The sequence below is a fragment of the Camelus bactrianus genome, chromosome 8 (genome assembly GCF_048773025.1).
Source record: "Camelus bactrianus isolate YW-2024 breed Bactrian camel chromosome 8, ASM4877302v1, whole genome shotgun sequence".
Classification (NCBI taxonomy): Eukaryota; Metazoa; Chordata; class Mammalia; order Artiodactyla; family Camelidae; genus Camelus; species Camelus bactrianus.
Window position 1 is genome coordinate 28,557,850 of NC_133546.1, and position 15,439 is coordinate 28,573,288.

Here is a 15,439-nt window from a genome sequence, read left to right on the forward strand (position 1 = left end):
TCCTCAGACTTTTCAGAACATTCCATTGACTGCCTTGCCTCTTGGCATCTGAACCTTTGGTTTCCCTTAATCTCCAAAGCCGTGAGAGTACCACTCATCACTCCCCAACACTCATCTCCGCTTGCCTGCAGATTTAACTCTCCACCTAATTCATTAACCTGTCCCTCTGTCTATGCTGACAGTGAACACCATTAATTTGGAATGAAAGAATTAACTTGGACTATATCGCAATAAAACTGAAGAAAAAAGAAATATTCACCCCCAAAAATCATACTACAAGGCTGCAGAATACATATTTAACAAACCTTAAAAGAATAAATTATTTTAAAGAATTTTCATAAACTGTGAGTTAGTCTAAAAATAATTTGTTCTTTTTAAGTTTGTTAAATTGATCTGGGTGAGGGTTTTTCTTAGAAACATCTCATTAACAATTAAGTTTGAATTACTGTAACATGCCTAATAAAAAAAAAATCCTCCACAACTTGTTTAACTAATTCCCTGTGTTAAATTCTCTCTGTTAAAATAACGTGTAATTCCCATTTTCTTGACTGGATCCTGACACAAAATACTTATTTCTGTACTTTTCCCCCAGTGTTGTGTTTACAGAGGACCAAGACATGAATGACAAAGACAAAAGGTACAAAGTTAAGAGCAGCTATGAAGCTAATTTTTTAAATATAAAAATGCATTATTTCATGAATCTGCTTCCCCATAAAACAATTTATTTATTATGCCTTTTAATTTTCTTCAAATTCTATATAGTTTTACATATACATTTTTAGGGTTTACAAAATATAAAAATCTATATATCTAATTTTACATTTAAGATTAAAGTATAATGTACATTGTACAGTACTAGGTATACAGTAGCATCATAACAAATTTTTATCTTAAATTTAATTTACTACTCCCATATTACAGGAAATTAATTTAAAATAAACGTAAATTTGAACAAAATATTTTCATAAGAATTTCATTCATAAAGACAATCATACAACAGGCAATACACCTTAGTTTGTTATCTCTAGGACTTACTGATACCAGCTGTCTGCTGTCACTACAGAGTTAAAAAAAAAAATCAACATTTTATGTGGTGCTTAGGTGATACAACAATGTACCTAGAATGTTTAAGAATCCAAAGTTGGACATTACATATCTATTTTAAAGCAAGTTTGTTGATCCTAAAGGTACTAATTTAAAATAGCCATTAATAGTCATTATAAAATATGAACTAACAAAGAGGCATACTTTTTTTTTTCATAAAAATATTGGTCCTCCATTTAAAGAAAGAGTTCAGCGACTTAAAACAGTTTGAAAACTCTGCCTTAAAATATCCTCTTTTACACAAATGTATTAAGAATCATCAATGTAAAATATGACTACGATAACTTTTTGTGTTTTAGGACTCCATTTCAGTATTTTGCTGATTTGAAACAAAAGTTATTGCAAACAATTTAGAATATTACTGAGTTTAATGTACCTTTACCATTTGGCTCCTAAAATCACCAAAAGAAAATGTGTTAAAATGAACACCCATTGTCCTAATTCTACCCCACTGGAACTATAACCCCCTAGAGAATAACTCTTCTTTCCCTTCCAAGTTAAAAAATTCCTCCAAATATTTTAAGACAATTAATTTATCATCTGAGCTAAGCAGCTGGAGTCCTTCAGCCTTCCTTTTATGATATGGTTTCCAGGCTCCTCACCACCCTGGCCTCGCTCCTCAGGACACAGTCCCAATTATCAGAATTCTAAATAAGGTCTGACTGCCCACAGATCCAGATAAAATGTCTCAGATTAGCAGATCATCTGCTTGTCAGCTTATTAGCCATCATAAACATCAATCAAAACTCGGAGAAAGCTGAGCTTCACAGCTAACCTTAGCTGAGTATTTTAAATGCTTAGAAAGTGTGAATTTTATTTTTGCTCTAACAGTCAGATGTGAGACGTCAAATTGAAATGATGTAATTCACATGGCAAATGCCAATACCAACTATCTAACCACAGAGTCAGGGGTGGGGATGCTGAGACACATAAAAAAAGTGAATCACCCTTTCTATCAGATTCTTATCAATTAGGTGATTTCTCGCTCTCTTAGGAATATGCAACCCTCTCTCCATGTACTCCAAGCATCCTGTTTTTACATTACTTCTCCCTGGCACAATAATTTTTCTGTATATACAACTGAGGTTTACAAATGTCCTTCACTAAATTCCTCAGTTTTGAGGGCAGTGTGTAGAAACAGAAAATTATAAGCCTCAAGTATCTTTGACTCAGCCTTTAGTAAAATGAGTATCATTTATATCCTAGTTAGCATAGACTTTAAATTAAAACCATACTCGTTCTCTTTTTTTAAAAGCTCTTTTTTATTTATTTTTTACATTTTGGTGGGGAGGCAATTAGGTTTATTTTTATAATAAACATATTAATATAATGTTTAAAATATAACAGATAAAAATATTTATCTTTTTTTTTAATGGAGGTACTGGGGATTGAACCCAGGACTCCGTGCATACTAAGCGCACACCCTATCACTGAGCTATACCCTCCCCCCATACTCATTCTTTATATTTTCATCATAGTTCAGTTTTTGCCTATGACCAATTGCTAAGGCAAAGAATTTTACTGTACCGATGGAAAGGTTGGTTTTAATAGTTCCAAGATCTGTTAGTTTATACCTTTGGCATTATAAACGTCTGTTATATGAAACTTTATTTGCTAAGTTGTTTGTGGTGGTAACTGGGTTTGCCTGCGTCAAGCTATAATCACTGCCTGTGAGAGGCAGTTGTGGTAATTTCCACTCTGGGTGGTAGGTAATTAACTCGCTTTCACTGGACTTGGCTGACTTAGCCATGGTATGGAAGGGGTGTGGCTTTGCTCATTAGACCAAGAGCATCAAGATCTTTTATCTTGGCTTCTTCCCTTCAGGGCATGATAAATATTGGGACCCAACACATCTCTTTTTGAAAAGTCATGTAAATTAAAAAGAAATCCTCCAATAAGAGGGACCATATATCATCACTGTATCTTCATTAACACTGGGCTCAGAGCTTTCCAGATGTGATGTGCTCAACAATTTTCATCCGTTGAGGTGAAATGAATTACTTACTCTTCATAATCGCTCTCACTTAAGGCTAAATTTCACTGCCACTAAAATGAAACATGAAAGTTCAGAAGAAATCAAAGAATTTTTACCTCTTCACTAGGTTTAGAAACATTTGTTCCAAAATGGGTCTACTCTTAACACCACTGAGTGCCCTCTAGAATGGTATCTGAAGCCTTTTGGCTGCAGGTGACAAAAATTTAACACAAGCAAGTTAAACAAAGAAAAGGGGGAGGATTTACTGCTTCATATACTAGAGAAGGTCTTAGTCACAGCTGAACTCAGAGGCTCAAACGATATCGTCAGAACTGTCTCCTTCTCTCTCATCTGGCCTCCTCCTTCTGCGCTAGCTTCATTCTCAGATTTCCCCCTACTCCCTACCAGCTAGCAACGTCACGCTTACAGCCTTTCCACTCCCAGCCTACAAGGAAGACAGGCCTTCTATCAAATCTTATGGCAAACTCTGGTGGACTCAACTTGGACACATGTCTCTCCCAAGGCAGGGAAGCAAGACATCATGAGGGGACAGAACCCCATGGAAAAGGGGAGGGAGACCCCTCAGAGGAGGGGCAGCTACACAGATAAATGCTGGAAGTCAACAATTCAAGGTCTGAAATTCTAAGCCCCCTTTTCCTCATCCTGGGCATGACGGAAATAAAACCACAGTCTGCCAAGCTGACTTCTAAGGTGGCTACAGTTGTCCAGCACACTGTCATTCATTACAGAGGAATCATACTTAATACCGGGTCTATTTTAAGGCAACCACAGTGTCAGGTATTTTATAGACATTAGCTTATTTAATGCTCACAGTAAGCAGACATTTAAGAGGTGGGTAGAGGCATAGAGAAGTTACTTAGTATAGTAAATATGAGAGCCAAGGATGCAAGCTGAGTCTATCTGCCTCCCAAATCCCCTGCCTTCAGCACTGAGACTTGGAGGGCTCTTTTGAGTTTCTTTACTGTGGGCATCAGAAGTTGGTAGATGAAGCTCAAAGATCTACATATTAGGCAGAGCCAACTTAACTGAACAGAAGGCAACGATCTACAGGAAGTGATTTATCAGATGCCCTGAAAGAGTTGCCTGAAATTCCTTTATTAGAGATTAGGCAAAGTCAACACGGCAGTTTAATTTATTATTTCACTACAAGTACTTCCCAAGATCACTTGGGATAATTCAGTCTGGTTAAATGCAAATGCTTGAGGCAGGGGTAATTTATGAAGCCTTCTTCTATTGTCCAAAACCTTGATGTACATCAGATTCCCCACTCCTTTTTGGACACGGCCCCCGAGAAAGAAGACACAGGGACAGGTCATATCACACTGCTTGACAGGGCATCTGGGTAGAGCTCACAACAGCCGTGACTGCACCAGGGGCTGGGGAAAATTCTATAGCCTTCATACTCCCAATGAAACTTACACAGCATTTGAGTATAGAATCAGCAGCAAAAGGATATTCAGTTACCGTATAGCCTAGGGAATTAGCAAAGGGAATCAGGGAGGTAAGACAGGAATGGTAACTAGTAGTGCTTGCTCTAATGTTCCTATACTTAATTTTAGAAACATAAACCTCTTGGGTATATATTATCTAATAAAGGCAAAAAAATCTAATCTTTGCTGCCTTTGGTTAAATGTTTTATATTGCACATTACTGCTGCTACCACAATATTACCCACAGAAATCTTACGCAAGATGTAGTCTTAGGTTATGAGGAGTACCACTGGCCCCGTTGTGTTTCACCGCTTCAGAAAAGGGGCAGCAGAGAAGGAACAAGCTGCCTGGGTTCCCAGGTTTGTGTCAGCCCATACCCCAGAGCACCCCTGGAGGATGATAGCCAATAAGTCCCTCAAAGTTATACACACGCGCGCGCGCGCACACACACACACAATGGAAAACAACTCAGCCATAAAAAGGAATGAAATAATGCCATCTGCAGCAACATGGATGGACCTAGAGACTATCATATTAAGTGAAGTAAGTCAGAGAAAGACAAATATCATGAGATATCACTTATATGCGGCATCTTAAAAAAAAGATACAAATGAACTTATTTACAAAACAGAAATGGACTCACATTCACAGAAAACAAACTATGGTTACCAAAGGGGAAAGAGGGGAGGGATAAATTGGGTGTCTGGGATTAACGTATACATACTATTATATATAAAGTAGGTAAACAACAAGGACATACTGTATGTATAGTACAGGGAACTATTTTCAGTACCATGTAATAACCTATAATGGAAAAGAATTTGAAAAAGAATATATATATATTCTTTTATATATATATATATATATATATATATATATTCTTTTATATATATATAACTGAATCACTTTGCCATATACCTAAAACTAATACAACACTGTAAATCAACTATACTTGAATTTTTTAAATTGTGTCTTGTTAAAGTATATATTACTACTATTATTTCCAGGGTCATGGATGATTAGAGCAAGAAAGTAACTAAGCTGTCAGGGTATCCAACCACTAGCTGTTTCATTGCCCCCTGTAGCACATCCCTACCAGTGGCTCTCATCTTATGCTTGACTATCTCCAGGGGCAGGAAACTACCGCAGGAGAGCGTAGGGTTCATCTCTGGACATTCACTTACTTCATTCTACATAAAATGTACTTCAAAATAGGAAAGTTTGCAATAGGGAAAGAGCAAGTAAAATGTTTTCTAACTAGTTATAGAGGTGTCTCTTTAGTTTATTAAGTTTTCTTTTCAGGTTTATTTAGTGAGACTGATGACTGCAGGAGCCAGTAAACCTGTGCAACAACACTCCTGTTCATGGACATCCCTTTCAGGAAGCTCACTATGAGAAATCAGGTAACTTAAAGAACATGAGTGCTATAGAAGAATTCAGCAAAAACCACACTGGAGACTACAACATTTGTTAATCCTACAGTATCTACAGGAATGTTTGATGTTAAGTATGTTCCTGTGTAGCAATAGGAAGTGCTTAATCTTCCAAGAAATACGCATTTATTGTCAGTATATTCTGTTGTGGCCAAAAAGCACACAGTTGGAGAAAATGTCAACTGTTGGGATTTAAACAGAAACGGTCAAGCTGCTTTGTGCTGCATTAACTGGAAAAGAAATCATGCTAAGTTCTACTGTATTTGACCATTCACCCCATTATCAAGATTTCTGGGTGTGCAGACAGTTAACTTTCCACACAGACATAGGCCATTGCACAACTAGTTGATTTAAAAAAAATCACTGTTTGCTATTAACAGATTAAAATAGTAGCACTAAGAAATCAATTAAATGAGGATACTTTCTATTCACCACCACCACCAAGGGAAAAGCAGGATAAAACAGCAGCGGGAGGGGAGAGGGGTCTCTGGGCTCTCACCACTTGGCCAGCCGGTTACATCCTTCCTGCATCTCTGCAGGGCTACAGAGAATGGGCTTCCCAACTCGCCTGTGTTTTAAGAATGATATCCACAGATTTATGCTTTCATCAAAAACTTGTTCAATTCTCCACCTGAGCTGCCCTAAGATGGTACATTCTAGGGTCATCACCCTTTACAGCAGAATTATCAGGCTGTAGGCATAAGTATTTTTGTGCTCTGCTCCCAGGAGGTCCTCACGGAATATGTGGTTCAGAGCAGGCTAACAAGGCTACTAGGTGGGGTCGCAAAGACGAGACCCAGAAGGTTCCTGCACAATCCAGTAGCAAGATCAGCCCCTCCCGCGCGCGTCACTATGGTTTCTTTTACATGCTATCAACACAACTCATGAACTGGATATTTACAGTTGGTGCTAATTTACATGTGACTTGAGGCATACTAGCTAATCAATTCTCTTTTTTTTCCCCTCATGCCCCCTTTGTAAGTACCGGCAGACATGTATTATCAGCAGCACAGCAGTGCTTGGCAGAGAAGTGTCTGTTTAGACCATCCTGTAGCATTAAATTAAACACAGCATCAGAAGACAGCTGATGGTGTGTGTGAATGGCGCGTGCAGCAAATCAGGAGAAAAACAATGAAGGATCAACAAAATCAAAGACAGATGAAAGAAAGTGGGGAGAGAATGGCGATCAGGGGCCAGTCAGGGTGAACGAGAGGAAAGGGCGTGTATTCTATTCATTCTCTGCAAAATTTTGTAACTTGAGAAAGTAAGCCCCAAAAAGCACTTCCTATTGATCAATATTAAGAAACACTGTACGTAAAATAGAAGATTGCACCCCAACGATCCCAGGGAAGAAAGACAGAAAAGAGCAAATTCCTCATGGAGGTGAAACTTGACTTCGGCTCTAACTGAGAAGACTGCTTACAGACAGAGGAAGAGAGAAACACAAGGAAATCAGGCACTCCAAGAAAACCTGGAGCAGTGGAATAGGAAGTGGAGGAGGTATGGAAAGAACTCACTCTTCCTCTATCTGTCCAGACCAAGGTTTTTCAGACAGAGATCCTCCTCAAGGAATCAATCCATCAGCCAAAATCCTCAGGAACTACAAATGAATCATTCTGACAAATATCTGAGAAGTTTCAGGCTGCCAAATGAATACCAATGCTCATTGGTAGAGAATGAGCAATTCTGTTGTAAAGTCATCTCAGGCTTTAAGATCAAGACCATCGAGTGCTGCACAGTATCATTTTCACAAGTCAAATTTAGAGCCACAACTGGGCTCTTGTTAGTAAGCAAAGGCTCCAGTCTCCCAACATTTATTCCAAAGTGTTCCCGGAAGGTTTCTTGTAAAAACTGGCCTATTTCCCGAGTGAATAGATATAGGATATGTATTAATTATATTTAAGCCTGTCCCTGGCTAGTTTCCTGAGGAAGAAGCAGCAGGAAATACAAGTCAGATGTGGATCTTTGAGTATCTGAATCAGATATCATGAGATTCTATTGACCTATTTAAATTTACTTAAATAAAGCACTGACTGATGTGACAGAAATGTGGCTGCAAATTTTAGCATGTCTGTCTATGAACATTTTATTGGAAAAAAAGTTTTAAAAATTCAATATTTGGGGGCAATTAGTATAAAGCAAATTCTATTCAGCACACTCATTAAAACGCCTGTCCGTACTGTTTTTAACAAAGTTGAAATACACATAAGCCAGAGAGGGAGAAATTTCAGGGCAAATGTCATCACTTTAAGTACTATTTTCCGGGCCATAAGCAGATGTGGAAGCTGGCTGACATTAGTTTAAAAATATTCAATGAGGTTTTTGCAGAAATCAAAGTGGCATCACTTGTTTGAAGGTTATAACAGTTACACCTGAATCCCCTACACGGAGAACAAAGCAGAGGACACATGAAAATATCTGCAAATGTATAATATACATCATTTTAGAGCCAGCTTTGCTTCTCTATCTGTTATTATTGAGCATTGCTCTGAAAATATCCCAATTTCAGATAAGAGAAATGAAGTCTGGCTTGGATAATACAACACATTATATGCAGTGATAAAAAGGAACTCAAAACTAAATTCTGACTCTAGAGAGTGTGATAAAAATGAGCTGTAAGAATACCAAGAGATGAAAATGAAAAATTACTTTTCAGTATTTCCTGTCTTTTCAGAGCCTATTTACTGAGTTACTGTACTTTGACAGTTAATTATTAACTACACACCTACCATCCTTTTAAGAAATGCACATGAAAAATCACAGCTCATTATTCTGCTCTTTCCCGTAAGAAAAAACCAAAACTACCCCTAAAAGACAGCCACACAAAACAGCCTACTCAGGATTCTGCACAGTACAAATCACACTTACTGATTTTTTCCTCATCTCTTGAGAAAGGAAAGCAACAGAGCTGGCCCATGGCACTGGTGCTCGCTCTCCTTCCCGGCGTTCTCGTCCCTGGCCACCCCAAAGAGCAACTGCGGCTGATCGCGCGGTCAGCGAGCACACCCTGCCTCCTCCACTCCGCGGAGCAGCACGCGGAGCACGGGGCGCCGATGCACAGGATGCTCGGCCGGCAGAGGCAGAGGAGAGGGAACTCGCTGCAGCGAGCAGAAAGGCTCCACCTCCCCTCGCTCCAGCCCAACGCAACTGCTCCGGGACTGGCTTTCAGGGAAAGAAGTGGCCATATGCTCGCCTAAATCTCACAAGACTGGGAGCTCTCACCCTGAGATGCGTGCCACGTGCGCTGTGCAGCTAACTGTATGTGTCTTTAAGAAAGGTAATCCAGCACAAGACACAAGGAGTCCCTTCTCCTGCAGACGACTAGGGTAATTACTCAGGGAAATTCAAAGGGGAGAAAACCCCCATATTTTCTGTCTGCTATTTAAAGAGGAAGAGCTTTCTTTTACCTTCAAGTGATTTTTGTGTCTTTGTTTATCGAATAGGGTAAAAGGTTGCAGAACAGGTAAGACACAACTTGAATGAAGTACCATGAAGTACTTAAAAAACTGCAAGGACTGTATAAATGACAAGGAGGCGGGGAGCAGCAAAAGGGAACATCAGCTGTCTGCACTTTACAGCACATCTTTTAAATTTAAATACCTGCTTTCTGAAACACTACTTTGTTCTTCTATTAAAACATTAAATCAATCTGGTGAATTCTGGTATTAGAGCATTAAATATGTCCGTAGCCCCCAAAATACCCCACATCTAGAAGCATCACTGAGAAGAAGACCAGAGATAATGGCATCTTTCTGAATGAAAACACAAGGTGGTTAAGCAAATTCCAGGACAGCAAAACAACTGATTTCAAAAACATGGTATATTTTGAACTCCATGACACGAGATCTTTGATTTCATATACTTTTTCTAAATCTGTTACCCTGTATAGGCAAGAGCCTTATTTTATGACACTGTGGGAAGGAAAGACTGCTCACAGTGCCAGGAATACCATCCAAATTCCTACTTTACTCCTCTACTTCCCAGCGAGGCACTCACACCCATTTACCAGGTGTTGGAAGGAGAGGGCACTGGATGGTGATGAAAACTTCTTGTGGTCCTAGATGCAGTGTGTCTACTCTCCTACTCATCTGAACAAAAAGAATGTGCAGCCCAGAAGAACAAAAATTGTCAATTTTTAAAATCTTAAACATTACTTTTTGTGTTAAAGAAATCTTTGCAGTGAACAGTCTTCACTGAGGAATAAGCGTACTCCCCACATCCCCCATCACTGACACTGGTGCAGTGATACGATCTTCAGAAACAAAAAGCCAGAGGTTTGAATCTCAGATTTGTCAGGTGTTAACAGTTCTGAGACTCTGACCTCTTGTCAGAGTTTCGATATCTTCCTCTGTAAATCAGCTAAGTTCATCATAGTTTTCATTTGTTGTTGCAGGGTAGGTAGTGCAGGGAGGAGGGAAAGGAGAAGTGAACAGACTGTCTGAGCACTGCTATCTACATGCACCTCAGTCCTTCCAGCACCAGCTAGCAATCTCATCTCTTTTTCTAATATCTGGCCCGTTAGCTGCCATCTTGAGTTACTGCTTATACATGTAACCTCTGAGCAAAAAAGCCCCTCACTCCAATGCAGTGTCCAAAGGATAATATTCTGCGATGACCCCTACCAACTTCACTTTATTAATTAGTCCTTGTTGGCACTACTACTGAAAATGTACAATTAAGAATGAAATATAAACTGCACCATTAGCTCAGTAACAGTGTGTATCTCAGGATATCCGGCAATCCAAGGGGGACTATAAAATGTTGGAGACTTTCTTTTCGTAAGCATTAAAAGTGAATTAACCATAATAAAAGATTAGAAAACAACTGAGACATTCAAGACCGACTGGCTTTTAATTGTGCAAATTATTAGCACATCAATTAACCACAGGAAAGGATGGAGTGGGGAGTTAATTAGGTTTATTTATTATTTATTTATATATATTTTAATGGAGGTACTGGGGATTGAACCCAGGACCTTGTGTATGCTAAGCATGCCCTCTACCACTGAGCTATACCCTCCCCCTCAAGGGGGTTTTTTAGAGGGTTAACAAACTCCTTTCAGTAATATATAGAGATCTACCATAACTATAAGAAGATTAGTAAAAGAAGTAAGGTTACTCTTACTGAGAAAATATATCTGATATGATATCATCTTCATGAATTTAAAAACAATCTTTTTATAGTTTTCTCACAGGCTTGACTACAAAGTATGACTAGGACAGTTGCTTATATCTTCTATAATTATCTGAATTTTTATTATAATGGTTCAAATGGCAGGAATAAAACTAAAAAGTATGAAGGGGTGGCAGCTGCCTCTTCTCCATGTACTTTGAAATATCAGCTCTGATTATTGTCTCCAGTGGGAAAATATAATTCTTAAGTATGACCAAAACCTCTAGCCTCAGTGTCATTGGTTGGCTTTATTGTCTGCCTATAACTGAAAACACACATGTTTGGATTTCTGAGCAACTTTGCTGAAAAAGTCTGACTCAAGATAAAGAAAAAAAAACTCACTGTAAAATTCTGAGTCCATAAAGCTGTACAAATTACCAACTCTTCGGAGACCTCCAATTTATTAAGAAAGGAAATCTGAGTTTGACATCTTATAGAAACACATGAGAAAGAAAAAGAAAATGTTCCTTTATTCAGAAAAATGGAGAGAAAGAGGACATTAAATCATGAAGTATAAAAAGAAGGAAAAAGTGCTTTATCCCTTTAAATCCTGGAACCAAGCCTTAGGAGACATGAAGCACAAAAGACACACTTTAGGAAGATTTCCTTATAAAGCAGGTAGCACACTCATGGAAACTCTTATGCCAAGAAATGTCAGTTTCAGTGAAAAGTCACATAAGTTCAAGAAGTGCTTGACAATTTATGGAAACACAACTCATGAAAATTAGGATGTTTTGGAATATATCCCCAATTTGTATGTTGACATCAGGGTGCCAAGACACAAAGAAATAACCAGGGCTTGAGGAAGGCTGGATGGATTTCACTCATTATTGTATTCTGTTTCTGTATGTTCTTGTAAAACCAAATTTCAATTCTCAATAATCAATCTGCAATAAACATGTATCACTCAGATCCAACAGATGCTCCTCCCTTGTTTGTTCAGCCACTGCTACATCTATGTAGCCATTTGGTAGCAAAGGGCAAAGTTCTGAAACTACATCATTAAATACTGGTATTTAAAAGCTAGTCTTATCAGTGTCTGTCTGCAAGGGAAAGAGGCTGAAAAAATTACAACTGAAAAACTTTAAGGATTATCTGTAAATCTCACTGGTAAAATCCTTCTTAATTACCAGGTAAAAGAGTTTTGATCTAACTGAAATTTGGGAGCCAAGAATTATTTTTTACTATTATTCCTACTTTAGTCATATTTTCAACGAAGACTTTTTAACTTCTCTCAGTTGTTTTTCTCAAAATCTGAAAGTCATAGGTATTTGTATTTGAAATTCGCCATATGCTGTACAATTTCAGTATGTGACTGGAAAGAGAATGTGTTTTTTCCTATATAGGAAGCACAGGACAAAAACGTAACATGGCATGTACAGCACATGTGCTTTTCGGAAAGGAGAAGGAACAAGCAGATACCCAGAGCTATGGAAGAAGTCCTTCCTTACCTACCAATCCATAATGGTCCTTCCTAAATCTCTGTGTATGCTTTCCTGTTTAGTGCCAGTTTCAAATGCCTCTTTCGTGCTAATTATCCAGTCAGTTCTTTTCTATGTGGCCCAACCTTAAACAAAGTATGTAGTTGAAGCCTTTTCCTTAATTGGTGAGGAATAAATTAGAAATAAAATTAGAAATAAATTCTATCTCCCTGCTCAAGGAACAGCTATCCTGAGGTTGAAGGTTGGCAAAAGGGCTGAAAAGTTAGTGTTTACATGGACACCCTGAATTAATTTTATACCACTTTATCAATTCAGTTTGATTCCAGGCACTGTTAAACACTGAGTATGTGCTACTATGATAATCACATCAGCTCTTGGGGTGAAGTTAGCTTATTTTTTTAAATGGAGGTTTTTGGTTTTGTTTTTTTTTTTTTTTTGGAGGTATTGGGGATTGAACCCAGGACTTCATGCATACTAAGCATGTGTTCTGCCACTGGCTATACCCCTCCCCTAGGTAAAGTTAACTCTTCAGGGCAGTGGTACAGCCAGAGAGGTGAGAGACAGCAGGGCCAAAGGAGGGTGAGAGGCCCACATTTGTAGGCATGCGCAGGAGGGAGCAGGAGGCAGGTCAGCAGTCCCACTGTGGTAAATCCCACCTGACAGTTTTATGAAGGCAATGCAGTACCAGGAGGACAAAGGCCAGTAACAGTCATCTACTCCAGATAGACACTATACAGGTCTGCTTTTTATGGCCTTCCTTTGCAGGCATTAACAATGAAATCACAAAAACTGACATGAGTTACTTACTCAAGGGCAAGTTAAATGTTTGCATGTTAAAACCTTTAAAAAAAAAAAAAAAGGGAAAAGGAAAGAATATACTTAATCTGCAGACCAGTATTCATATTATCTGACATGGCTGCTTTCTTATTCAAGTGGCTTTAATCCTTTAATGCCCTGAACCTTTCAGAGAAGAAGCAACCTCCTTCACAGGAAGAAAAAATGTATTTCAAAAAGCTAGTAGGACCCAATGAGTAGATTTTATTTGTAGTTTAACAATGTAAACCATAAAAAATCTGGTTCTACAGTTCTCAGCTTATTGGGTTTTTTCACAAGTCCTAATTGTTCTTTTTGTAGAATATCCTCAGTCTATATTTAGCTCTCAAAGTGGTCTCCTGTTTGACTTTGGGCAAGGCAACAGTCAGTCACATTTCCTCCTATGTAAAGGATTTAAAGACTTAAAATAAAAGATGTTTTAATAACTCAGTACATAATTATTAAAGCTTTTTTCTCTAATAACACTTAAAGGGATAAGGAAGAATGAAAGTGAGTCCCCAAGATAATGAAAAGAAAATTCTCTTATACTAGACAAGATGCAGTTAAATCAAGATTGGTTTTGGCAGGTTTTGGAATCTGTCATGATTCACCACAGCCTCGGTTGACATTCACCTGATACACTATGTCAGTATTCATTCTGTTTATAGATACATCTAACATGCTTTAGTAATTATTAGAACTGTGTTTAAATACCTATAAAACCAAAGCACTGAGTCTATTTTCTGTTAATCCATTTCTTAATTCACATCTGAAATCTTTATCTGTTAGGATGCATTCAGCTGCAAGTAACAAGAACTCCTGTTTCAAATGGTTAAAAGGTTAAAAAAATTTTTTTAATGCCATGACCTCCTATAATCAGAGACAGAACTGCTCTAGAGTTGGTTAATTCAGGGCCTTCAGAAGACAATCAAGATTCACCTTTCCAGTCTCCCGTACTCAGCACATGGGCTTGAAGTCGCTTAGTGTCCCCGTGGTTAAGATGGCTGCTAAGTCCAGGGATCACATGTGTACTCAACAATTTCTAGCTGAAAAAAATGATGTTCTCCTCCCAACGAATTATACATCATCAAGAATACTGTTCTCTAAGGTCTCAAGCAGACCTCCCCTCACTTGTCAGAACTGGGTCACATGTCACTTTCTAAACTAATCCCTGGCAGAAGAATGGAACCGATGATCACCTGCAAAGTTAAAGTCAAGCCCAGGTGCCCTGCATCCCACTGCCTCACAGGGAAGGGAAGGCTCTCTCTGCCAGTAGGGAATTAGGACAGGAAGAGAATTAACTGAGAACCACTAGTGTCCATTAGAGTTTTATATATAATTTTTAATAAAAATCTACTGTTATTTACTGTTTGGTCAGTTAAAATTAGAAAAGTGCTTGAAGTGTCTGTAAAAAATGCTGTAAAGCAAAAACAGAAAGAAAGCCCTAAAAAGTAAGTCAAAAAGGGCGACATGCTAATTTAAAGAAAAACCTATCATGTAAGATAAATGTACATCACACTTGTAAACTAAATTCTCGCTAAAAATGCATAGTTAGAACAAAACTGTGAACTCCCTTTCTATAAACTATATTATGCTAAGACTGACTTCTTAAAATTTTTTTCTTTGATCAGAGCTGCAAGCAATGAAAATATATTTGGCAGCTATAATTTCCTGGTATGAAATATAAAACATGATGATCAAATGTAGTTTCCTTTACTCATAGATTAAGACAGAATATTCCCCTGAATACCTAGTCAATAGAAGAGCAAATAGAGTCACCATGAAGGACATGACAAAATGTTGTTCTGTTAGCTACAGTTAGGGCTTTAGGTATTTCATACAAAACATAATAAAGTCAGATAAAAAATCCAAGGACTTTTATGGATTAACAAAAAAAAAGAGAATTTAAACTTCAAAAAGGGAAATAAGTATACTCTGTGTTACTTTAAAACTCATTACTTCCCCCTTGCTTTTAACCAGAACAAACTTCTCCATAAAATGAGCAAACTTGAATAGTAAAGGGGCATTTTTATGGCACTGCTGGCCAGA

The 15,439-nt window shown here is 38.1% G+C and overlaps 1 protein-coding gene across 8 annotated transcripts in view; it reads right to left on the bottom strand.

Annotated features, from left to right (window-relative positions):
- Positions 1–15,439, bottom strand: part of AKAP7 (A-kinase anchoring protein 7) — a 106,026-nt gene that overhangs the window by 23,247 nt on the left and 67,340 nt on the right. Inside the window, exon 1 of one of the 8 annotated variants that reach the window (XM_074368367.1) lies at positions 8,832–9,157. The exons of 6 other annotated variants lie outside the window; for them this stretch is intronic. In XM_074368367.1, the coding sequence (XP_074224468.1) occupies positions 8,832–8,880 (49 nt within the window). In that variant the 5' untranslated portion in view covers positions 8,881–9,157. Of the gene's footprint in view, positions 1–8,831; positions 9,171–15,439 lie in introns of those variants that run through there. One more of the 8 variants, XM_074368368.1, reaches the window with a different exon arrangement.